The following is a 26,024-nucleotide window of genomic DNA, read 5'->3' on the forward strand; positions in this document are numbered from 1 at the left end:
ATGTATTCCAAGGATAGAGGAGGGGGAGGAGCCTCCGATTGCCCAGGTCCAGCTCTTGGGTCAACAGGTAGTCACATCCTCTCAATGACCTCCTCCAACACCTGGCCATAACCCATGAGAGCCATCTACTTTAATTTAATTGAACCATTATTTACCGATCACCCCTATATCCCAGACTCTCTACTAAACATTTTGGGGTTGAAAAAAAAATCCCAGCAATTCCACACCTATGAATACACCTAAGATAATTAAAAACATATGCTTACACAAAAATTTGTTAATAGCAGTATTATTCATAATAGCCAAAAAGTGGAAACAACCCAGTTTCCATCAACTGATAAATAGCTAAATAAAATGTGGTATGAGTATATTAATACAGTGCAATACTTACTCAGTCATATAAAGGAATAATGTATTGACACATGCTACAACATGATTGAATCGTGAAAACATTATGCTAAATGAAAGAAGCCAAACACAGAAGACCACATACTGTTTGATAACATTAATAGGAAATATCCAGTACAGGCAAATCCACAGAGACAGAAAGTAAAGTAGTGGTTGCCAGATAGTGTGGTACTGGAGCAATTGAGATTAGCTGCTAATAAGTACTGAATTGGGGGGTCAGGGGAGAACATGAGATAGTTCTAGAATTAGTGATTATAGTTACACAGTGTAGTAAATATACTAAAAACTACTGAAGTGTACACTTTAAAATGGTGAATATTATGCTGTGTGAAGTATATTTCAACAACAAAAAAACTATTTAAAAAGTCAAGACAGTATCTCTGGAGAGGATGGTAATTGGTAAGGGGCAGACAGGAACTTTTGGGAGAGCTAGCAGTATTTTATTTCTTGATTTGGGTGCTGGTTACACAAGTGTTTGCTTTAAAGTAACTTATTAAGCCATGGATTTATATTTTATGCACAATTCTGAATGCATGTTATATTTTACAATAGAACATTTTAAGATAAAGTATGAGGTAGTACGTTAATATCTATATGGTATTGTTTCCAAAAAAGAAATTAAAGTAACAAAATTAAGAAGGAATTTTAATTTTTTGGAAATTAGATAAATATATTTAAGGCAATGAATTTTTACACATACTGTATGTATTGGTATCATTACATATTCTTATATATCAAGTAGGTATCTTAAAGATGTGTATTATTGGGGAAAGGATTATCTGAAACTGAAGCAAAATCAGGGAAACAAAGATCATAAACAAACAGGAAACACTGACCTTAAAGATTTACAAACAATAAAATGGTAATTATATTCTTCCATAAAAAGTAAAAAGAATTATACATTAATCTATAACTAAAACAAGTTTTGTGGACTGTGAAAAAAATCATCGGCAAACTAAACAGAGTTTTGTTTGAAAAATAAATACTTAAAAATTATCTGTAATATATACAACCTGTATTCTTTGCCCATTCACTACTCGTGTTTTTCCTCTTCCTCTCTCCTTTCTTTCACCATTTCATACTAAATGGGTGCAAAAAGGAAAGCAGAATTAAGTTGAATAAAGAAAAAAAAAATTCCAAAGGGAAAAAAAATTACTCAATTTCACTATTTTACATCAAGTAATGAATGCAATTCATACACATAAAAGACTTGTAAATCAAGTAACTTTAAAGAATGGCGTATTTCTCTCTGCAGAGAGAGTTTTACATAATGAAATTTCAGTATGTGATCAGTAATAGTAGTAATAATATCTATTACCTGATACACTACAAATCCTTCTCTAGGAAGTCTACCATTTCTACAAATGTATAAAAAATAAATAAACAAAGCTTTTCTACATAGCTCAGATCCTCCTTCCAACCAAAAAGCAAACCAACAGAAAAGTATTATCTAAATCCAAACCCATTTACTTAGGTATTAATGCAATTTAATGTACCAATATATTGGAAGTTGTAAATGTTCATATATGCCAGGCTTTGTCCATGCAGAACATCATATTTTATCTGTCAGCTACTGACACTGATAGAACTGCATAAGAAGAGGAAATTACTCCTTTTACTTCTGCATGGTAACAAAAACATTTTTCTCTCTCCTCACGTCTATACCCCGTCTCTTTCTATAAATCCATACATGAAAATATCCTTACACCAATTAAGCCAACGAGCCTGGCTGAGAAGAAGCTGCACTTCCTATCTTGAAATAAAAGGGGAGCCAGCAAGCAAGGGCACCATGAGAGCCCCTCACAGCACCATCCCCAAAGGAGAGGGGCTACACCCTTCCCAGGCCAGAGAGGTTAGCAGACAGGATATTTGAAGATCATGGCTGGAAAGGTCCCATATTTGAGGAAAGTCACTCAAGCTCAACAAATTCTAACTAGGTTGAACTCAAAGCCATCCATACCAAGATACATAAAAGACAAAAACTAAAATTATGAACGAATTCACAGCTGATATTCATACGATGGGTCTCCATCTAATAGCAGGTGGAAAAAAAAAAAGGTGGGTCAAACATTTAAAAAAAGTCAGGGTAAATACTCTTTGGTGAAACTCTTCAAAATAGATATTTAAATATAATATGTGAAACGTACAGCTAAAACGTATTTCTTTTTGTGGGGAGCAGTGGAAACATTTGAAAGTTACGGCGGGCAGTGCACCCCCCAGACGTAAACCGGGAACAACCTGGTCGGCCCGCCTCTCCCAGGGAGCCCATCCCGGAAACTACACTCGAGCGCCCCCGCCAAAAGCTGAGGGCGCAACGCTGAGCGCGGGCCACGGTCCCGTGGCTCCTCGCGAGGGCGGCCGTGCGCCCGCATTCCGCGCTGCACTGGCGCCCACGTCGCACTTCCCGCCTCGGGCCGGGGCCGAAGGGAAGCTGCGCGCCTCTCGACGTCATCACCAGGCGCCGCTGCCTCCACCTCCTTCCACTTCGAGGGAGAAGTTGTTGGCGCGAATGGATCTTGGGCTCCGGTAACGGATTCCCCAGCCGGCCGGCCTGCCTGCCGGCGCCTTAATCTTTGGGCTGCGATGGTGAGTCCCAGGGGGAGGCTGTGCGACTTGGGACCTTGGGAGAGTTTGCAGGCTGGGTGTGGACGGGGCACTCCTGGTATGGAGGGGTGGGGGAGGACGGCGGTGCGTGGCTGCCGAGGGGAGCGAAGGCGAAGGAGGGAGCACACACCGGGCATTGGTCGCACAGCTTTCCTGGGACCGCGGGCTCCAGGTCTCGGCGGCAGCCAGCGCGCAGAGCTTTTGGTGCTGCGCTGTAGTTGCACTTTTTTCCACTCTTGGGGGAAGGGAGGAAGGGAGTCATGAAGATGATTTGGGGGCGCGGTGCCCCGAACCAAGGTTTAGGTCCTGCCTAAAGCGTTTCAACGTTGCCCCGAACCAAGGTTTAGGTCCTGTCTAAAGCGTTTGAGTCCTGTTCAAGCTTTAGGTCATAAGGGAGAAGAATGCAGCGAACTTTCCTTACTTGGGAAAAATTATGTCAGGCCTTCAACTTTTGTCATTAACAGTTCCACGAGGTAATCACATAGCCGTTCTTGAGACCGAGGGCATGGGGAGGATGTTTTATTTTGTTTCGAGTTTGCAGAAGGCAAAGGGTTAACACGGCTTTGGGGGGGGACAAGATGGAGAGTAGAAACAGATGTGATACGTTTGACAGCTGTCATCGCTTATCACCTGATGTTAAAAAAACCCTCAGTGCATAATCTTCATAAAGCATTTAAATTAAAAGTGAAATAATTAAGCAGTCGTCAAAACACATTCATGTTGTTATGGCAATAGACACAGGTCTATGTTTGAAATATTTTAATTTAAAGGACAACTAATTGAGTTCCATTAAGCCAGAACCTACTTAACAATTAGACATAATTTTTTTCAATCATTCTTTATTTTATTTCTCACAATGCCAGCAAAATGGGGGAAAAGTTTTAATGCCAAATTGGGAAACCTGTCAGCTCCCTGTGTTTCTTCTCAAAGAAGGATAAAAGAAAGATAATAGGCATCTTGTACCAAGTATCTAATTCAGGTCAATATATGAGCTGTTTGTCTGACATATCTTTTCTCATTTAAACCTCATAGCAATCCAGTTTTACAGATGGTAAAGGAGGCTTTCAGAGTTTAAACAAGTTATCATACAGTGGTTGAACTAGAATTAAAACTTCCACTAGGTTATACCACCTCTGTGAAATGATCATAATTACATTTTGAACTTCAGGCAGTATGGTATTGTGGAAAGTTGATGAGATTTGGAGCTTTGAAGGTGAAAGTGAGGGGACCACTTAGTCTTGATCTGCCATTAGTAGTTTTGTGGTTTTGGACGAGTAAATAGTTTAACTTTAACCTCTTTAAGTCTCCATTTCTTACCTGTAAAAGGGGAGAAAATACAGCTGCCTTAAAATGATTGTCTTGAGGATTCAACAAGATAGTATACAAGTATACTTGTATACTTAGTAAAGCTTCCATTTTGGTGCCTGGTACGCCGTAGGCCTTATACAACTAACTACATGCTGCATATTATCTAATTTTCTTAAGAAGGACTCTTTATGGAATGTTACATAGAGTTTACATAAATGCCTCTGATGTTGTCAGTTATGGTGAAAAACAGCTTGTAAAATCAACTTTCATTGATCATTTTCACCGCATCATTCAGTTACTTTAAATTTTGGTTCTTTCTTTAGTATCCCTGTTCATGGTACAGAAGGAAAAATAAAGCCCTTCTAAGAAAAGCAATAGGATCCAAATTGGTCAGTTTTGCTGCTTGTTCATAGGAAACAGCAGTTAATGTGCATTAAAGTAGACAAGAATTTTAGATTATATTAGTATTTAACTTAGTCTTTTTCTAGAACAAAAATTGGCAATATGTTAGACTGAAATTCTGTTTAACAAATGTTTATTGAACATTTATGCACAAGTTATAGTACAGTAGTTCTTAACTTTTGTTTGGGTCACTCTTCTATTTGATAGTGCTGAATTGTTTGCAAATTTTCTGCCCACAGAAATGTCTAAGGGCTCATATGCCATTTTAGGGAATTTATGTATTTTCTGAAACCTTTCCATACACGCAAGGTTAACGACTCACCCTGGGAACTGCATTTTTTTCCCAAATATTTTCCAATTAAAAGTTATTAATAAGAGAATAAAATACTATAGCCACAAATTGGACTACTTTGCAGCCATTAAAAATGTGGAAACTTTATATCCTGATATTAAACAATTGCCAACATAATTCAGTGAAAAAAGTAAGGTGCGGGACAATATGGAAAGTATGCTACCACTTTATGTAGTAAAAGAGAAAATAATATATACATACTTGTTTGAAGATATATAAAATCTCTCTGGAATAATACACATGAAACTAAGTGATAACATTTGTTCCATCCAAAGATGGGAAATATGTGTTTGAGAGGCAGGGTGTAAGGGAGACAATTTACCCTTTTGAATTTTTTGTTTGTTTGTTTTGTTTTTGTTTCTTTGTTTTAAATATTTTATTGGGGAAGGAGAACAGGACTTTATTGGGGAACAGTGTGTACTTCCAGGACTTTTTTTTTTCCCCCCAAGTCAAGTTGTTGTCCTTTCAATCTTAGTTCAGCTTCAAGTTGTTGTCCTTTCAGTCTTAGTTGTGGAGAGCGCAGCTCAGTTCCAGGTCCAGTTGCCGTTGCTAGTTGCAGGGGGCACAGCCCACCATCCCTTGCGGGAATCAAGAAATCGAACTGGCAACCTTGTGGTTGAGAGCCCGTGCTCAAACCAACTGAGTCATCTGGGTGCTCAGTGGCAGCTCAGCTCAAGGTGCCGTGTTCAATCTTAGTTGCAGGGGGTGCTGCCCACCATCCCTTGCGGGACTTGAGGAATTGAACTGGCAAACCTTGTGGTTGAGAGCCCACTGGCCCATGTGGGAATCGAACCGGCAGCCTTAGGAGTTAGGAGCATGGAGCTCTAACCGCCTGAGCCACTGCGCCGGCCCTACCCTTTTGAATTTTGAACCATATGAATATAATGTCTATTAAAGGAAATGAAATTAAATTGAAAATAAAAAGAATATACAGGCATACCTTGTTTATGGCGCTCCACTTTATTGGGCTTCACAGATGTTGTGTGTTTTTTACAAATTGAAGGCCAGACCCTCTACTCACAAAAAGATTATGACTTGGCTTTATTGTGATACTCGCTTTATTATGGTGGTCTGGAAATGAACCAGCAATATCTCCAAGGTATACCTGTAAAAAAAAGAAGTCATATAAACAATTTGGATTCCTATGAGGATTTAATTATTTGGTCAAAATGTGAATAGAACCAGGGAGATGCCATTTTTAAGAAGTCAGTATATATAATTCATTGGCTGGTATAATTATTTATTGAAATGTACATAAGGTTTAAGTAAAGACACGTAAGATTCATGAGGTAGCCTTTTTGAAGAGCTGTCAGGTAAGTCTAAATACATTGTATGTAATCTGAGCTGCTTCATTGCCCCACTCTAGGGGACACCTTTCACATCTTTGTGTACTACGTGACTGCTCCCTCTGGAGCAGTGCTGTAACGCTAATGTAATGTGGCTTTGCTATATATATCCTAGTATAATACTTGGCCACTAAGGCCCCTCCCTACCTCTCTGATCTCATATCTGTCTTTTGAGTGTATTAAGATGGTTGTCTCAGTTTTTGCTCTTGCTGTTTCCTCTCTTTGGAATGTTCTTCTTCCAGATTCTTGTATGTGCATTTTTTATTCAGGTCTCAATCATCACTTCCTCAGAGCTTCTGTTGTCATAGCTAAGAAACCTTCGACTAATCCAAGGTCATGAATATTTTGCCTGTGTTTTCTTCTAAGAGTTTTATAGTTTTAGTTCTCACATTTAAGGTTTAGATTCATTTACAGTTAATTTTTGTATATGGTGTAAAATAGGGGACCAAGTTTATTCTTTTGCATATCCAGTTGCCCCAGCACCATTTGCAGACTGTTCTTTTTTTTCTAAAATATCTTGGCATTCTTGCCAAAAATCTGTTGACCATTAAGTGTGAGGGTGTTTTCTGGCTTCTCAATTCCATTCCCTTGATGTATTTGTCTGTCCTAATGCTGATACCGTCTTTCCCCGAAAATAAGACCTAGCCGGACAATTAGTTCTAATGTGTCTTTTGGAGCAAAAATTAATATTAGACCCGGTCTTATTTTACTATAAGACCGGGTCTAATATAGTATAGTATAGTGTAGTATAATATAATACCGGGTCTTATATTAATTTTTGCTCCAAAAGACACATTAGAGCTGATTGTCCGGCTAGGTCTTATTTTCGGGGAAACACGGTAATATACTGTCTTTATTACTATAGCTTTGTGGTAAGTTTTGGAATTGGGAAATGTGAGTCTTCCAACTGTATTATTTTTTTCAAGATTATTTTGCTTATTCTGGATCAATGTTTTATAGTATGTGTTTTACACTTTTAAGTTAATTCCAAAACATTTTGTTCTATTTGATACTGTAAATAGAATTGTTTTCTTAATTTCACTTTTGAATTGTTCATTGCAGGAGTTTAGAAATACAGTTGACTTTTGTATATTGATCTTGTATCCCGAAACCTTGATGAACTCATTTAGTAATTCTAGTAGTTTTTAAGTGGATTTCTTAGGATTTTCTATATATGAGATAATTTCATCTGCCAATTGAAATAATTTTACTTCTCCTGTCCAATTTAAGTGCTATTTATATATGTTGCCTAATTGCTTTTTCTAGAACCTCCACAGTGTGGAATAGAAGTGGCAAAAGGCTGCAGCAGATCTGTCTTTTTCCTGATGTTAGGGGAAAGCATTCCAGCGGCTTACTTTTTTTGCTTTCAAAGTACAAGGCCTTAATATAATTTTAAATACTTTAAAACTATTTCATAGTTTGTCTCTGCTTTGCTGCTATCAGTTATATCATTGTATATTTTAGTCAGATATATCATTTTGCATTTTGGTGCTTTGCAAGATGAAATATTTTTACATTTGAGTAGATTTTATGAAGTATGTTGATAAGCAGTTTCTGCTTGTGGATTTGGTGGGTTATATATTGAATATTAATCAGAAATATTTATATTTCTTTGTTATTCAAATAGACAAGGAAACCCGAAATAGAATGTTGGCAACTACTCTGCAGAGCTCCGCAGTCCTTATTTTGCATAAAATCCTGTACTCTTCAAAGATAAATGAACACAGTGACATAATTTGCTTTCTTTTTGCATTTTGATAGGCAAATATAACTGAATTGTTGATTGAGGCCATCAGCAGTAGAAATAAATAATTAGAGCTGTTTGGTTAGACTCCAAAGTAAATATATATCAGCGTTTGTACTTTAACTTTCTAAAGCTAAAGGTCATTATGATAGCTTACCTCTGTGTGGGCTTAGGAGTACTTAAACAAAAACTTGTATCTTCTACTACTGATACATTTATAACCAACCAAGTTGTAAACTTCTTGGTATGGGTAATGGATTTTAAAACTTAGTGATTTTTCTGAGTATTTGGCAAAGTCTGGTACTTTGTCTTGGCATATGTACTCGTATATTACAATCACGTTTGGACTGCCTGATAGGCAAGGCTTCTCTCTAACAGTGTCATAGAATCATTAGTTATACTTTAGGAAAATGCAAGAAGTGTTTTTTGTTGTTGTTATTTTTTGCTTACATTTAAGAGCATCTTAAATTTCAAAACTTTCATTAGAGAATGTCTTGTTGGCATTCTCAATTTTCTCATCTGTGAATTGAGGTTAAACTTCATAAGGTTGTTTTTTGAATTAGATACCTTAATGTTTTTAAGGTGCTTAAATCATTGCCTGGCACAGAGTAAGTCCTACCATGTTTCCCCAAAAATAAGACCTTGCTGGACAATCAGCTCTACTGCGTCTTTTGGAGCAAAAATTAATAGAAGACCCAGTATTATGTTATATTATGTTATGTTATGTCATGTTATAAAACCTGGTCAGATTTTACTTATATTAATTTTTGCTCCAAAAGAAGCATTAGAGCTGATTGTCCATCTAGGTTTTATTTTCAGGGAAACACGGTATGTAAGGGTTTGTTAAATAAGTAAATGAAGCTCTGAATTAGGGCAATGGAACAGAGGGAAGAGGACAGCAGTAGTTGGAAGATACCCTGTTTCCCCGAAAATAAGACCTAGCCGGACCATCAACTCTTAATGCGTCTTTTGGAGAAAAATTAATATAAGACCCAGTGTTATATATTATGTTATGTTATATTGTGTTACATAAGACCTGGTCTTATAGTAAAATAAGACCTGGTCTTATATTAATTTTTGCTCCCAAAGATGCATTAGAGCTGATGGTCTGGCTAGGTCTTATTTTCGGGAAAACACCGTAGGTTAGGTGGGATGATTAGGTGGGAGGTCAGAATGAGGAGGAAAAACAGTGCCCGTTTTTCTGTTTTGGGAGAATGGTGTGTATGCGTTGAGGTGGGAAATAAAGGGAGAGAAGTCCCAGAGGAATAGGCTTAGTTTTAGAGGTTATGAGTTGAAGGCACCCTTGGGCCTTTGGACAGAGGTGGTGTATCTGGTAGACGCTATATGGATGTGGAGCTCAGAGGCGGTCTGGAGTGCAGACCAGTGTAAAAACGACTGGTATGGTTAGTGAGAAGACCACCCACTTTGCTTCCTTGGCACACATTTGGCATATTTTAATAGGTAGGCAGCCTGCCTAATAGGTATTGACAGCTTCCTGCACGAGCACATCAGCTCTGCGAAGACAGGGGCCACAGGCCTGGGGACTGGTGTATGGTGTCGGGCATGTGCTACATTTGCAGTAAATATTTGGTGGATGAATAATTCGACTTTGTATTTCTGAAAAAAGAGAAATCAACTAGAATGTAAAACGTACTGGTCTGCAAACATCTTCTCTAGCCCTTTCTGTATGACTTTGTGTCTGAGCTATTGAACATTTAATTTAATGACAATGAATAATATAACCTAGAGAATTACAGTATTTACTATATTGTAGGTCTGTTTTTTAGGTGCACTTAATTTCAGTGTTCATTCAAGTAATGTAAATTTGATTTTTTAGATCAGAAGTCTGTTGTTAAAATTTGATTTCTGGATGAATAAAAACCATAATCAGTACCTTAGCCCTGGTGAAAATGCCAAAATGTTGAAATTAGCCTTTGGGTAAGACTTAAACATTAAACAGTTTCAAATGCTTCGGTTAATCCCAATTATGTAAATATGAAGAACTTGCTTTTAAACCTAAATTATATAATTATTTTCCATTCAATTTTGCCAGTGTTTTATATTTTTGGATCAGGTACCTGAAAACTTTCTGTGATACAGTATTTCATTGAGAGAGTCGTTTAAGTCTCATATGATATAAATATTAGGACTTCAGAATCTCACATGTCTTTCTCGACACAACGAAGAATGAAAATGGGTCTTTCAGTATCTTGGAAGCAGCCTCAGAAGCAGCCTCTTAGGTGGCCTCAATAGATTCCAGAGTGAGGAGGGGAAGCAGTTTCTATGCCCTGTGTTTCCCATAATCATCTATTCCCCATTTCTGTTCTCCTGCTGTGCTTTATTTTGTCTGTTCTTTATTTCCTATGCTCTGCTTTATTTTCTAAAGACAGAAGGACCAAGAACAGAAAGTAGAATGAAAGAAAGCTCCATGAGAACAGAGATTTTTGCCCGTTTTATTTTTCCCAAGCACTAATAGTATTTAGCCCATAGAAGGCTCTCACTAAATATTTGTTGAATGATTGAATGACGGCAGTTGATGTAGGCCCTTAAAAGTCTTTCTAGCTAGAACATGCTATTGTTCAAAGATTTTTCAGACCACACTTGTTTTTTAGTTGCCGGTATCTTTATTAGTGAAGTTCTTGGGCCTGAGCTAGACTTTGCTGTATCATTACTAATGACTATATACAGAGATATTTCTGATTTCTAAAAATAAAAATAAAAAAAAATAACTACTTTGGCTAAAAACAAATTTGAAGAAGAGGAAGTGTCCTACTAAAACTGAAAGTATTTTGGTTTTTGTAGTGACAATAGAATAGTAGGACAAGAGCACCATATTACAAGGATCAATTATACAAGGTCAACTTTAATAATTTACTTCAGAAATAATATACAATGTTAGTTTAATACCCACTTAAAATTTCTTGTAACAAAAAGCAATAGGTAAATCCATAGCAAAAAAAATTAATCCCAGCTAAAGATTCTTTTAATACACAATCTTGAAAAACAAATCTACCATGAATTTCATTTTACATAATTAAGAACCTCTCTGAGCTCAGGTGTGAGGGTCAGTGACCTCAGGAATAACTGCTTGTGCTCAACGAATATTAAGTGTTTACTTACCTGAGGTGCTGGCCCAGTACTTGAGATACAGTAGTAAGATAGACAAGCCTGCTTTATGGAAGTTAAGCAACATATTCAAACTTAGATTTCTGTCAGTATCAAAGGTTATCTCCTAATCATCTTAGGACCTAGGTCAGGTGTTGGGGTTGGTTCTTTGGTGACGCGGTCCCTGAGGCTCTCTGTGTCAGGTGCTCATGGTGCTGTCATCGTCTTGTGATAAGCTCTGTCTTAGTACTGTTTTATATTTAATTCTGTAGATACTAACTTGTCTCCCAGGTAGTTTCAGAGCGTATTTTTCCTGTTTGTGTCCTAAGACCTGGGCATAGTTGTTGTCTGTAAGCATACAAGGATCTAATGTATCTGGAACAACAAGCAGGGAAAGGCCACGTTCCTACTTGTGGGGTATGGCTATCTGTGCATAGATTCTTAGAGTTACAGGAAAACTTTGAAGGGGCATCTTGGTGAAGTGGAAAACTATGAAAACGATTCGGAGTTGGAGGGCCAGGTTTCATTCTGGAGGGTTTTGTTGTGCCACCTCTAATCCCCACAGGAGTTCTGTGAGGCAAATAGCCACTTGAAGAAACAAAGGAGCAGAGAAGTCAAGAATTCATCCCAGGTGTCCCGTAGTTAAGTGGCAAAACTGGCAAAAGGCCTGTGTTTGCTGGCTTACAATTACACTTATTTATAAATGGAGATGGATCATTCTGTTTGCCCAGTTTACCTCATAAGATCATCTAAAGAGATAAATCTATGTCCAGTAGCTGTAAGTAAAATCATGAAAAACTTAATATTAGCTGTCTCTGCTAAAATTCGTTTTAACTTTTATGTGATCTTTGCCTACCTAAATATTTCGCATTCTTTGAACTGCCTGTTTGTTCAAGTTATTAGAGGAGTAAAAAGAAAGAAAGAAGAGTTAATTACTACTCTCTTGGTTTCCCCAAATAAAAGTATCTTTATTTGTTTTACAATTTCTTTTAGAAATAGAATTATTAAGACAAAGGGTATGCACATGTAAAAATTTGGTAAGTATTGCAGGACTGTCCTCTGGAAAGGCTATACCAATTTGTGCTTTTATCAGCAGTGTAGTGTGTGAGCGTCTGTTTTCCCATTCTTGACAAATCAGGGCATCATCAGTCTTTTAAACTTAGAGGAAAAATAATCAAGTTTTAATTTATCTGTTTATTATTTGTGAAGTTGAGCATCTTTTATTGTGTTTGTTGGATATTTGCATTTCTTTCATAATTTGCTTACTAGTATTTTTCTACTGGGTTATCTTACTAATATATAGGAACTCATATATAACATGTTGTAGATATTTTTGAGTTAGTGGCTTGTATTTTAACTTTGTTTATGGCATCTTTTGTTTTATTTTTATGTAGTCAAATCTGTCTTTATGGATGGTTTCTAGCCTTGATATTTTGCCAAGATTCTAAAAGTAAATTTAAAATGTTTTCCCTTTTTCTACTCATGTAGTCAGCAAGAATTATTCCGTGCAGGAAAGGGTGGTGTTTAGATCCATTATTTAGGAATATGATTAGCCACTAGATTTGTTCTTTTGCATTTCATGACATCCTTGAAGACTGGGAATAATGTACAGGGAATGTTAAAGACTAAGGTGAAGTCACATTTTATAAAGTAAGGCCAAATTGGTGACCTTTGCCTTTTAGATGTTTATACACAAGATGGTTGCTCACATTGGAGATAATACTACAACAGTATGCGTAAAATGGCTTTTATTCTGATGAAAATTCTTTTCCAAATGCCTAGATTTTTAGTGTATGTTGAGTTAGATCAGGATGCTGTAATTTCTTTAACTCTTCTGCTGCCATCAGAATGTAAGGCATCGGGAGTGTAGGCAGAATAAAGGGAAAGGAAAGGGATGTGAATAAAAAAACTGCTTAGGAAGGAAAAGTTGTGACTGCGGAGGAGTGGCGGTGTGGTACAGACAAAACTCAGAGAGCTTAACGTTATCAGCAGTTACATTTCCTGAATTATGTTTCTCTTCTTTCTTTTTGCGGTTTTAAGTATTTGTTGTTTTAAAACAGATTGAAAACCATCACTGATTATTAATCTTCAGTTTTGGTATTTCCACGGTGTATGTGGAGAGGGAGAGAGAGATATTTAAATAGTCACCACTGTTTGGATGAAGAATCACTTGGTAATTTCAAAAGTGAACCCCTAATGTGAAACTTTCATTTCCTCCAGAAACAAAGTAGGTAGCTGTCAGCCTCTAACTCAGGCCTTTGCAAGTTATATGGAAGACTGTGGCTTTCTTTATCACCTATCTCCTCTTTAGTACTTGACACAGATGTCTCAGTTTCATAGCTGAGGTATCCATTACATAAACAGTATTTTTTAGACTTAGATTTTATTAGGATGGATTTGTGACTTTTCTACGTTGTGAAATTTACAAAAGAGGGTATAAAACCAGGAAAGTCAATCTTTTTTTACCAAATTTAACATGGCGGTGTACCTCACTTAATCTGCTTTGTTTATTGGCTTAGCCACAAAGCTATTTGTGGGTGAGTGTGTGTGTGTGTGTGTGTGTGTGTGTTTGCACGTAAAACACTTGGTTGGGTTTTTTGACATTTTAAGAGTATGACAGTTACTGTCAGGCTCTAGGAAATAATTGTTATTTTTCTTATACTTCACAAAGTACTTTTTACAGACATTTTCCTCACTACAATAAAGAGAAATAGGTTGGAACAGGTGAAAAGGATTGAAAATTCAGAATTATAACCATCAAGGATAAGAAGAGGGGAAAAGGTACAACTAGTTCTTGAACCCAGTTTTTTAGAATTCAGATCCTAAGTTCTCATTATTCTGTGTTCCCTGTACCCTTGCCTGTGAGCAGATATCATTGTAAATGGAGATGTTTCAGTGATACGAAGAGATAATAAATCTCTTCCTAAATGAGGGGAAGGGAAGTTTTTTACTGAGCCAGAATTGTGATAGATGCATAATTAATCCTCATGACTGTGTTTCCTCGAAAATAAGACCTAGGCAGACAATTAGGTCTAATGCGTCTTTTGGAGCAAAAATTAATATGAGACCCAGTCTTATATAAGACCGGGTATTATATTATATTATAGTATAGTATAGTATTTTATACCCGGTCTTATAAGACCGGTCTCATAATAATTTTTGCTCCAAAAGACACATTAGAGCTGATTGTCCGGCCAGGTCTTGTTTTCGGGGAAACATGGTAAGTGTAGTTATTATTAGTCCCACTCTTCTTTGACTCTGTGTTCTTGCCTGTGCCTGGGATGATGAGGTGAGTATGTGCCTGCATGATCGGTAAATACCTGTTACTCGCCTCTTTAGTAATTTTACTGTTGTTATCAAAAACTTCGACTTCACTTGTTTATTTTTTCCCTGTTTTGGGCCAGATTCTCAGAATTTATAATACTACTTTTCATTAGGCAAATCATTTTTATCTCAGGTAATTTTATCAGTTCACCTTTTAACTCGGGTAGTTTTCCCAGTTGTCTGCCACACATGGAGCTATGTCGCTCCAATGAAACTACTACTCAGGGTAAACCAGTGTATATATAAAGTTATCCCTTTTTACAGTTGAAATTAGAATTTTGTGCAGTTAATGTTTATTTATGAATCTGCTTGTCTGCTTTTAGGATATTCGGAAATTCTTTGGAGTTGTACCAAGTGGGAAGAAACCTATAAGTGAAACAGTAAAGAAGAATGAGAAAACAAAAACTGCTGAAGAAACTTTAAAAGGAAAGAAAGGAATAAAGGAAATCAAGGTCAGTTTTCCAAGTACAACTTAGAAGTATATGAAAGGTTAAATAAACTCAGTTTCTAGACTTGATAGGATTTGAGGGAGCCTCGAGTAAACACATTTCAACCCATTTAGCAGAGGAAGAAGAAAAATAATAATGTATTACTTATTTCTAATTAATATAGCTTACTGTTTTCATAGCTTGGTGCTTTCCTGCAGGAGAAGTGGAACACTTTTTAGTTGTGAAAACTATATTTTAAGACCAAAGTTTGCTCACAGAGACGTGAGTCCCTATTCCCAGGTGAATGGTGTTGGACTTCTGGTGAGGAAAGTTTTTTTTTTCCCCATGTCCTCCTTGGGCAAGAGTTTTGCTGTTTTATAACAAGGATCGCCTTTTCTGCAGCTTCTAATAACCTCATTTCCATCTAAGACTTTACCAGAATGACCTTTAATGTTTGTATTTCTACCAACATTCTGTTTATGGTGATAATAGGTATGTATTCTCTAAGACAATAGAGGCTTCCTCTATAGCTCTCATCTTTTCTCCCTGAGACCTTGCCAGCATCACCTTTAATGTCTATATTTCTACCTTCAGAGCAATCTAGGCTTTTTCTGGCATGCACCTCAAAACTCCTCTGGCCTCTACTATTACCCAGTTCCAAAGCCACTTCCATATTTTAGGTATTTGAGCAGCAGCTGAAATCTTTGTTCAATTCTTTTAACCCTAGCTGGGCACATATCAGGATAACCTTAGCTGCAGACTTGGGCTAAGTTTATCGGCAAGATTTGAGACTCCCTTCTGTGGCTCTCTCCTTCTCGGATACACTCTTCTCTTCTTGTTGAATTATGGTAATTGCTTCTAATTCTGTCCTCTAGTCTAGTGGTGTATTTGAATTATAATGGTCTGTTCATCTCATTTTTTTTTTTACAACTTAGTTGATTATATTTTTGAAGTTTTATTATAATGGTTAGAAACATATTCCTACCTTTTAATTGATTACTGTCAGTTTTTTTCTGTCTGCTTTCTTGATGCTTCTTGGGAAAATTTGAGTATATTGGAAATGTGATATATAACTAAAAAATATAAACAATACCTTTGCCCTGGTTTTATTTAGTTTTCCAACAGGTGTTGGGTTGTGGTGGGCTCATACCCCTCTAGCTTTTATTTCCGTCTCTATCTCTCATTTTCTGGAAGTATTTGCCTTGTAATATCTGACATCCTTTTACTCTTCGGTATATATAGGTTAGTGCTGAAAGTGGAGCTAAATAATAATACACCTTTTTTAATAAATCTTTCCCATCTGATGCAGTTGTTGCCTGGCCTGTTCTTTAGCCTAATCAGAGCATTATTAACGTTTCGGACTGGTCATTTTTTTAGTGGAGGACAGTCCTGTGCATTGTAGGATGTTTAGTAGCATGCCTGGTCTACCCATTAGATGCCAGTAAACCACCTTTCCAAGCCCACACCCCCAGTTGTGACAAGCAAAAATGTCTCCTGGGGGCAATTTCCTCTAGTAGAGAACCACTGAGCCTAAGTCTGATGAAGAAAAAACAGCTAAGTTACATAGACTTCTTTGTGTTCTAATTATACTGTGATGTTTATAGGTAAATAGTTCTTGTAAAGAAGATGACTCTAAACAGAAGCAACCAAACAAGAAAAAGAGGATCATCTATGATTCAGGTAATATTTCTTTTGCAGAGTTTTAAAGTTTTAGAATTATTTTTTAAAACTTTAAAATTATTTTTTAAAAGAGTGCTGTGAGAAGAGTGCTGTATGTGCAGATAAAGTTGAAAAGAATTTTATTATACTGTAGAATTTATCAGAGCCTAAATATGTTAATGTTTTAAAGATTTGCTCAGAGAAGGATATAGTATATATTCAAACTTACTTTGAATATATTGTATTTATTTTTTAAAATATTCATTTACCTTCTTTTCTAGCTGAGGTTCTTGGAAACTGAACTTGAAAAATAGTGCCTTAGAATATTGCTTTAGAAACAGAGGTCCAAAACTTTAATTTTGTGCTTTTGATCTGGTCCTTTTTTGTTGCACTTAAAATAGGACAAACACAATTGAAAAGCTTTTCTTTGAATATAGTTTTAAAACAGGGAACATGAATGCCTTTTATGACATGTTAAATGTTTATCCATGCCTTTATGATTGATTAAAATAATGGTAGAACTCAGAAAGTTTTAGATTTTCCTTTTGTGAAGGGCCATCTGGTATGAATTCTTAATGTAACCTAAGGAAGCATTTATAGATTGTCAGGATTTTGAAAAGTACTTGAGTGTTTATTATGAGTCTTTTACTGCCGTATACCATACTATAAGGACTTTGAGAAAGATACGTATCCCCATTCCCCAGGAGTTTCCATCTTTGGAGAAACTGGAAGTTCAGTTGTTTGATACCGTTTAGAATAGTGTGAGACCAGATTTCTAGGTGCATGTGAAGAGGAAGGACACTCAAGTTTATGAAACCACTATTTTGTGCGAGGCACTTTACTAGGTACTTAAATTTTGTCCTGATTTATGTTTGAGGACTGTGGATGATTAGTGGGTGGCAGACAGAATTACGGCCCCCAGGGATGTCTATGCCCTAATTTTTGGAACTCGCGAATATGTTAGTTTACATGCAAAGGCCTTAACATTGCTAATTAGGTGACCTTAAAGTACAGAGATTGTCTTGGATTATCTGGGTGGGTCCATTGTAGTCTCCAGGAAGAGGGAGGCAGAAGAGAGAGTGACTGACATGGAAGAAGGTCAGAGAACCAGAGACACGGCAGCAGGAGTGGAACTCTGCCTGGAGTTGCTGACTGTGAACGTGGAGGAAGGGGGCCCTGAGCCAAGCCATGCTGGCAGTCACTGGAAACTGGACAAGGCCAGGCAATAGATTCTTCCCTAGAGTATTCAGGAAGGAACTCAGTTCTGCTGACACCTTGATTGTAGCCCAGTGAGACGTGTACCAGAGTTCTAATCTACAGAACTGGCAGATAAGAAATTTATGTTGTTCTAGGCCACTACGTTTGTGGTGATTTGTTACAACAGCAATAGAAAACTAACACAAAATCTTAACACGGGGTAGAAATAACCTGTGAGAATTACAGAGATGTGCTTCAAAAGGGCCCTGAGGAATTGTTTAACAATAACCACTTTAAAAACTACATTGTACTTCTTTCAAAGTTTTGTTTTATTTTTCTTTCATGTGCAGATTCAGAATCAGAGGAGACAGGGCAGGTAAAAAATGCCAAAAAACAACCAGAGAAGTTGTCATTGTCTCCTAAACCCAGTAAAATTCTACGGCAGGATCCTATTACTTACATTTCAGAAACAGGTAAGGGCACTGAATGTGTTCGATGTTTTGGAGAGAAGCAGTGTGTGTTATGTACTTGTCGTTGGTGTTCAAATGTACCACTTGTGCATTTGATGCAATTTATCAGGGGAAGGCTGTAATTATCTTTGGCATTTTCTGTGGAATATGAACTTTTTTAAAAAGTGCTCTATGTTGAATTATAAGTTAAGCTCTATCTTGAATCATATATTAAAATATTGGATTGTTTTAGAACTTTTTTATGTGAGTTTTTATCTTGCATGCTAAAGTCATAATGAACTAAGTATAATAATTATTCATATTTGTGACTTATAATCTAGCACAGCTGTGACCTGAATTCGTGGTATTCTCTGGTGACACTAAAGATTTTACCATTGGCATTTTTTAAAAAAAGATTGTTTTTATACTTAAATTTATTTCTGTTTGATCCGTTTTGAGTGGTTGCAAGCAAATTTATAAATAATTATGCACTGATCGTAGCATTTTATAGTATAAATAATTGTTCATAGATAGGTGACCTTAAAGTAGAGTTCTTTATGGGGAGGAGCCCTGAATTGTATTGTCATCTTAGGAAAAAACTCAGATCCATTTGTTATAAAGTCATTTTGATTCTAGCATTGTTAACTCCCACAGGAGACCCTAACAGGAATAAAAGGTCAGCTATATTAATCTTCAAACTCACAGAGCCTGTTGAAGCAATTACTATATAGAAATGCTCGAAGGTGCCATGAGAGCATCTGATACCGCATTTATTTGTTCATATTGAGGAGAACCTCTGAAACCATTATTTTTGCACTCTACTACTTATGTTGATTGAATACACCTGGTCTGAAGAGATAGGGTAAAAGCCACATTATTTTGACATAACATGTCACAACTTACATTCAACAAACATTTATTGAATGTCTTTTATGTCCCAGATACTAGGGGCTGGGGATGTAAACGATGACTAAAGTCTCCGAGAACTATAGGAGTTGCCAAAGGCTGCAATATGCACCAGTCAGGGGGAGAGCTTGATGGAGAGGCTAAGATTTGACCCCACCCTTGATGAATGAGCAGGTGATGGAGGGAAGAACATGTCAGTTAAGGGATGGGTTATTTAAGACAGCATTCAGCACGAGGCTTGTGTGTTCAGAGGGCACTGATGAGCTGGCTTGCCTGTGTGAGGAGGACTGGAGGTAGATGAAGCGGATTAGGGAAGATCTTGAAAGTGAGGCAGATGAATTTAGACTTAACCTATCAGGGAAAGGGAACCATTAAAGCTTTTGAACAGAGCTGTGGCATGATGAAAAAAGTATTCAACTGTGATTGCTAGGGGAGGGATTGGGCGGCAGACAAATTGGTGAAGAGATGTAAAAGGTATAGACTTCCAATTATAAAACAAATAAGTCATGGGATAGAAAGTACAGCATAGGGAATGTAGTCAATAATATTGTAATAACTTTGTGTGGTGACAGGGTAACGAGACCTATTGTGATCATTTTATAATGTCTATAAATATCGAATCACTGTGATGTACACCTGAAACTAATAGGATACAGTATGCCAATTACGTTTAAATAAAAAATGTTTTTTTAGAAAGGGTGATTGCTAAATTACTAGTATTCAGAGTGGGATGGAGAGTAGAGAAACCATAATTAGGAAGGTCAGGGCATTTATAGTAATCTAGAAGGAAGTAATAAGAGTCTTAATTAAGTTAGCAATCATAAAGGACTCGTCTGTAAACATTTTGACAGATGAGTTACAGGTTAGGTTTTTGGATTACTTACGGGCTTCATTCAGCCATGCTGCCTGTGGTTACTATTATTAGGATAATTGAAGAGTCGGTGTTATTAGCATGCTTAAGCTTCTTTAAAAAAAAAAAAAAAAAAAAAACAGTTTTATTGAGGATATAATTCACATACCATACAGTTCACCTAATTATTTGAGAGTGTGAAGGTACTCGTGGTAGATAAATTGGTCTGTAAGAAGGGAATGAAACACGAAGGACAAACTTGTGTTGTAGAAGGAACCTGAGACTGTAAGGTCAGAAGCCCTGCCTGGAGGGTCCATCTTTCGTTCCCTTCCAACAACTGTGTGACTTTGGGTTAAAGCTCAGTGAGTCTTTCTCCTTTTCTTTAAAGCAGAAATACTAGTTGCATAGGCTTGTTGGGAAGACTTAGTGGGGTGATGATTATAAAAGGGCCAGACCCAGCGCCTGATACATATAATAGTAGGCAGTCAAAAGGAAAAAAGAAAAACAAAAGCCGGCAGATGAGCTTTGTAGGTTCTCTGAGACATTTATTTGATAAAGTTGTTCAAATAATCAAAGATAAGTGATGTGAACATACTACCTGTAAAATTTTTGGTCAGCTGAGCTATTCATTATGGCAGGTGGCAGATTAACTCTTTAACCTTTTTGTTCTATTGCTAAATATCTTCTCAGGCACATTGTGCAAATGAATTCTTCCTCTAAGAGGCCTCTTGGATCTGGCCACCTTTGTGAAGTTTTGAATATGTAGGAGGGATACTAAAAACAATGTTGATAGGTTTATTATGTAACTGAAGGTGATGGGATCGATCTATTCAGAGACACCATGGTTAATGTGCAGACAACCATGGCCTTCAACTGTGGATCACGGCTGTTGTTGTCTTGTGATTTTAGGTACACAGGAGGGTCAGACAATTTAAACTCTGATCACAGATTTTCTTTAACATGGGATTGTTTATTTCAGGCCAGGTATTTTGAATGTTATTTTCTGAAGAGATGTCCAGGATTTTACCTGAAATTTTTATAAACAGGCAATGTTTATGTCATTCTTCTGATGACATGTACTTATGAAAGTGAGCATTGTCTCTAGTTTTAGCTAAAAATCTTGGGGTACCTTGTACCCATCCAATACGATGTTCAGATTACACAGTACTCTGCTTTTTCTTAGAATTGAGATATAGGAAAGAAGCTAGCTCTTTTCTTGCCTGTTTTGTACTTTGTTTATTCCTTGACATGATAGGTGAGGAAAATAAGCCCTTTTTCTTCCCTCCATAAAAGAGAATGGAACTGTTAAAAAGAAGCCTGCAATTAATTGGCATAATAAAATCAGAGATATAATGAGTTTCAGAAAATAAAAGTGCAATTTCTTGAAAGTAATACACAAACTGGAAAATTCTTCACTTCAAAATAATTATTCTTTTTTAAAGCTAAAACTACATTTTTTTCATTACTGGATCCTGAATAATGGCACTTTGTAAATATAAATGCATTACCAGTATAAGGTTAAATAAGTATTTGTGGTAATAATAGTTTAAAATTTAAAAATTTAACCTAAAATCGTATTGTTTATTTGGAGATTGGAGGTTGTCATAGCGAAGGATTTTGTGACATGATTCAATTTTAAAAATCTGTTCGTTCCAAAAGAAATAACTTTTGCTTTATTATTCCATATTTTATTTTTTTTAAACCAACCTTTGTTATTTGGGTTATTTTCCTTGCAGTATAGCATGTGTAGTGTTTAAGAGGATGAGCTCTTGTGTCAGACCGTCTTGGTTAAATCTTTGTTTACCTTCCCTGTGTCTTAGTTTCCTCATTTGTAAAATGGTGATATTACTAGTACCTACATCGAGGCCTTTTTGATGATCGAGTTAGATAATGCTTGAAAAGCACTTAAAATAGGTCTGGCACATAGTAAATGCTCAATAAGTATTAACTGTTACCGTGTTTAGAATTCAGTGTATACCTACATCTGTCTTTACAGACTATGCTAAAGACATCTTGCTTCAGCCAAGTACTTAGGGCTCTCTGTTGATTATGTAACTGTGCTTTAGATATTTAGAAATTGTATTCGATTCACTTAGGTTGTGGATGTTATGTGCGCTGTCCATTATGGGAACTGTTAGTTACCTGTGGCTGCTGAGTACTTGACATGTGATTAAACCAAATTGAGAGGGTTGTTAGTATAAAATTTCAAAGACAGATTTCAAAGACTTAGTGCAAAAAAGTAAGTTATCTTAGTAATTTTTTGGTATTGATTACATGTTAAAATTAAAATAATTTGGATATATTGGGTTACATAAAATATTGTTAAAATTATTTCCACCTATTTCTTTTTACTTTAATGAGCTCTGAGAAAATTTTAAATTACATATGTGGCTTGCAATTTATTCCTGTTCCCCAGTGCTTTATAAACAATGAGAAACATTTAGGAAATTAACTTAGAAAATAACCTATTTCAAGTGCTTTTGTTTATATTATTATACAGTTCTTTTGTCTATATTATTATACAGATTTGTAAGCTTACTCCATGACATATTTTCCATCATCATTTTGTTTAATTAAGTCTATCTTACACTGCTTACTGATTTTTAAAACACTTTTAACTACATTGAAGATCTTCATAGCTAACCATTGACTCCAGTAAAGTGTTCTTGTAGGTTGGTAAAAACCCAAATAGTTGTTATACTGGAAAAATATATTACTTTTAGCTGTTTAATGAAGTGAAAGACCTTGAGTCTCCTTTGGTGAAGATGACCTTTTATTACCTAGTTTCACCAGGGGCTGGTGTTTGGTTGAAAATGGTGGGGGTTTTCCCTGTGTCGATAATTGTTTATCACTGGTAATCTTAATTGAGCACATAATTCCAGAGGCAGTTAATACTCTTGAAGTTAGAATAATTTTGGGGATGTTAAATGGGAAAAAATTGGGAATGTGGTGTTCTCCAGGTTACTGTGTAATATCAGTGACCTGTGACTAAGGAAAATAGTAACAGAAAATATTACTGGGTATGTGTGTAACATTCTCTTTGCTAATTTTTAGAAACATATAGTTTTGTACACCAGAAAAATAAAAATAGATTCTAGGATAGAGAACTTTTCTTAGATGTTTTCAGGGAAACCTAGAGTGATTGAGAGAGAAAAATTTCATTGAAGTGAGAAAACAAAGAACTGTGTGTTATATTTCTTAGATGATAGTACTTTCTTTATATGATAGTACATTTCTTTATATGATAGTAAAATAAGACCGGGTCTTACATTAATTTTTGCTCCAAAAGAGTCATTAGAGCTGATTGTCTGGCTAGGTCTCATTTTCTGGGAAACACGGTAGGTGAGAGATGATGTGGGCTTGCACCAGGGTGGTAACAGCAGAGGCAGTGAGAAGTCAGAACCTGTGCTTTGAAAGTGCGACCTTCAAGCTCTTGTTGATAGATTGGATGAAGGTCCCCTTGTACCCCCGATTGTAAAGTGAACCCTCCCACCCCCACAGTGACCTGGTCTTCCGGATTGCCTTTTAGATTTTTCTTTTGATTGGATTTGTAGTTAGGCCAAAAAAAAAGGCTGTTTCTCTTGTGAATCACTGAACCAAAGAAAACAATTTATTGAGGCTGTTTGGAGGTACATTTTGGAGGTCTTTAATTATCTAAGCATTTTCATGAATGCTTAGACTTAAAAACATGTTTTATGGAAATTTTTTAGAAAGATAAAATGTAACAAAACAGTATTTAAAATCTTAAATGAATTAGATATTTCTAACGATTAGCTATTGCTAGATAGTCCACCTTCAGTCTATAGCTAGACTCTGACAACTTCTCACCACCTATGCAAATACCACCCTCTTCCAAGGCTTCTGCATTTCTTTTGGAATTACAGTAGCTTCCCAAATGTTCTCCCCGCAGCAGCTTTCACACTTCAACAGTGTGTGCTCTGAAGGACATGACTTAAGTTGGATCACTCACTACTCTGCTGACACTACTCTAGTGGATTCCCATTATGTAATAAAACCTAAAATTCTTTTCATGATCTAGAAAGTCATTCAGGATTTGGCCCTTACTTCTGTCACCTTAACTCTTGTGATATACCCCCTTCATGGTTCTGCAGTCACAGTGATGTTCGAGCACTCAAACGTTGAGGCTTTCGCACTTGTAGTTTTCATTGCCTGAACTTTTTTGCCTGAGGTATCTTCATTTCAGGGTTCTGTTCAAATGTTGCTCATCAAAGACTTTTCCTGACCATTCTATCTAAAAGAGGGCCCTTCATTATTAGTTAAATCTTTCCTCCTGTTTTATCTTTTCTTCATAGCACTTACTTATAACTTGGCAGTTTATATTTATTTATTTCTAGATCTCTTTCCCCTTCTAGACCCCAAGCTCCATGAGGGCAGGGATTTTATGTTCTTTTTTATTTGCTGCTGTATCATCAGTGCCTAGCGTATGATGGGTGCCCAATAAATATTTGTTGTATACATGAGTAAATAAATATATTTTGTGTGGTAATTGGGAGAAATAGTGTATTACAGACTTGGCGCTGGTAAATGTGAGGGTGACAGCTGAATTCAGGAAGAAAAAGATCATTAGCTCTGTACTTTTTATAAAGCTGGTGGAAGTGGTTGCTTTATATAATTGGAGTTGATGTTTTATCAAACAATATTTGGCTATATTCCATTTAAGATGAAGATGACGACTTTATGTGTAAGAAGACAGCCTCTAAATCAAAAGAGAATGGAGGATCTACAAATAGTTATCTTGGAGCATCAAACATGAAAAAGAATGAAGAAAACACTAAGACCAAGAATAAGCCTTTATTACCAATAAAACTTACCCCCACATCAGTGCTTGATTATTTTGGAACTGGAAGTGTCCAAAGATCAGATAAGAAGATGGTGGCAAGCAGGAGAAAAGAGGTGAGCATTCTACATGCAAGCAAGAATGTTCAGGATTTACCCATTCACTGTTACTAATAAGAGGAGCAATTTGGATATTATAATGGGTCAATATGTTTTACTGATGAAAATAATTTTCCTGTGGTTATGGATAAAATGTATTGCCATCATTTTAGAGGATGAGGAAGTTTGATTATTACACATTTAATTTTTTTACATTTGAAAGTGGGAAAAGATCATTCAAATTATAGAAAAAATTGTATTTCTTAGAATTTAAGTTAAATACTCAGAATGCAAACTCATTTACCACTGATCTCAGCCAGACAAAACTGGACAATAAATTTGTCCCGAAATGAAGCCGTAAGTACATAACTTACTTATAAGTATACAGTAGCTTGCCTATGATACTGCTACACTTTTGATATTCTTTATTTTGGCTGATGTTGGATTCATCTTTTTCTGGAAATTTAGGAAACAGAAATACAGATAAACTATAGTGAAAGTAGCCCCCCGAGTTAAAGCCTGCTAAATGATATGTGTTCATTGATTTCATTGGTGCCTCCATAGGACAATGTAATCATTGTCACGTGTTGGTTTGCCAATGTCCTGGACGACTTCTCAAACCAAGACATCAGTGCTTTGGTTTTGTCTTTTTTGGTACTTCTCTTGAACATTTCAGTAGAATTAAGTGAAACCATCTCTCTGAAGATATTTGCTCACTAGGAAATTGATACGGTCAGGGAGTAGTCATGAACATGATTTTCTGGCTGGTGTGCAGAGACTACTCCATTAGTGATACACTTAACTCTCGTTGGTATAGTTAATCAGTTACCGTGAAGAAAAAGCACCTTGCTTTTAACTTAAGGTTTATGCTGATATTGCTTGATTTTCTTTGAAATATAGACTTCACAAAATGCAGATGATTCCAGATTAAATGATGAGGCCATCGCCAAGCAATTGCAACTTGATGAAGATGCAGAGGTATTGCCATTTTGTTCTGATATCATAAACAACTTGATGTTGCGACTTCTTATGTAGTCTGTCCAGGC

General features: G+C 36.4%; 1 protein-coding gene across 1 annotated transcript in view; it reads left to right on the top strand.

Annotated features, from left to right (window-relative positions):
• The window catches only part of RFC1 (replication factor C subunit 1), a 57,515-nt gene continuing 31,491 nt past the window's right edge, over positions 1-26,024 (top strand). Inside the window, exons 1-7 of the mRNA XM_019741929.3 lie at positions 1-67; positions 2,717-2,994; positions 14,917-15,045; positions 16,626-16,701; positions 18,228-18,350; positions 24,764-24,996; positions 25,879-25,956. Of these exons, the coding sequence (XP_019597488.3) occupies positions 1-67; positions 2,717-2,994; positions 14,917-15,045; positions 16,626-16,701; positions 18,228-18,350; positions 24,764-24,996; positions 25,879-25,956 (984 nt within the window). The remainder of the gene's footprint in view (positions 68-2,716; positions 2,995-14,916; positions 15,046-16,625; positions 16,702-18,227; positions 18,351-24,763; positions 24,997-25,878; positions 25,957-26,024) is intronic.

Source organism: Rhinolophus sinicus, chromosome 1 (genome assembly GCF_057876585.1).
Source record: "Rhinolophus sinicus isolate RSI-liver-muscle chromosome 1, RSI-T2T, whole genome shotgun sequence".
In the NCBI taxonomy this organism is placed as follows: domain Eukaryota; kingdom Metazoa; phylum Chordata; class Mammalia; order Chiroptera; family Rhinolophidae; genus Rhinolophus; species Rhinolophus sinicus.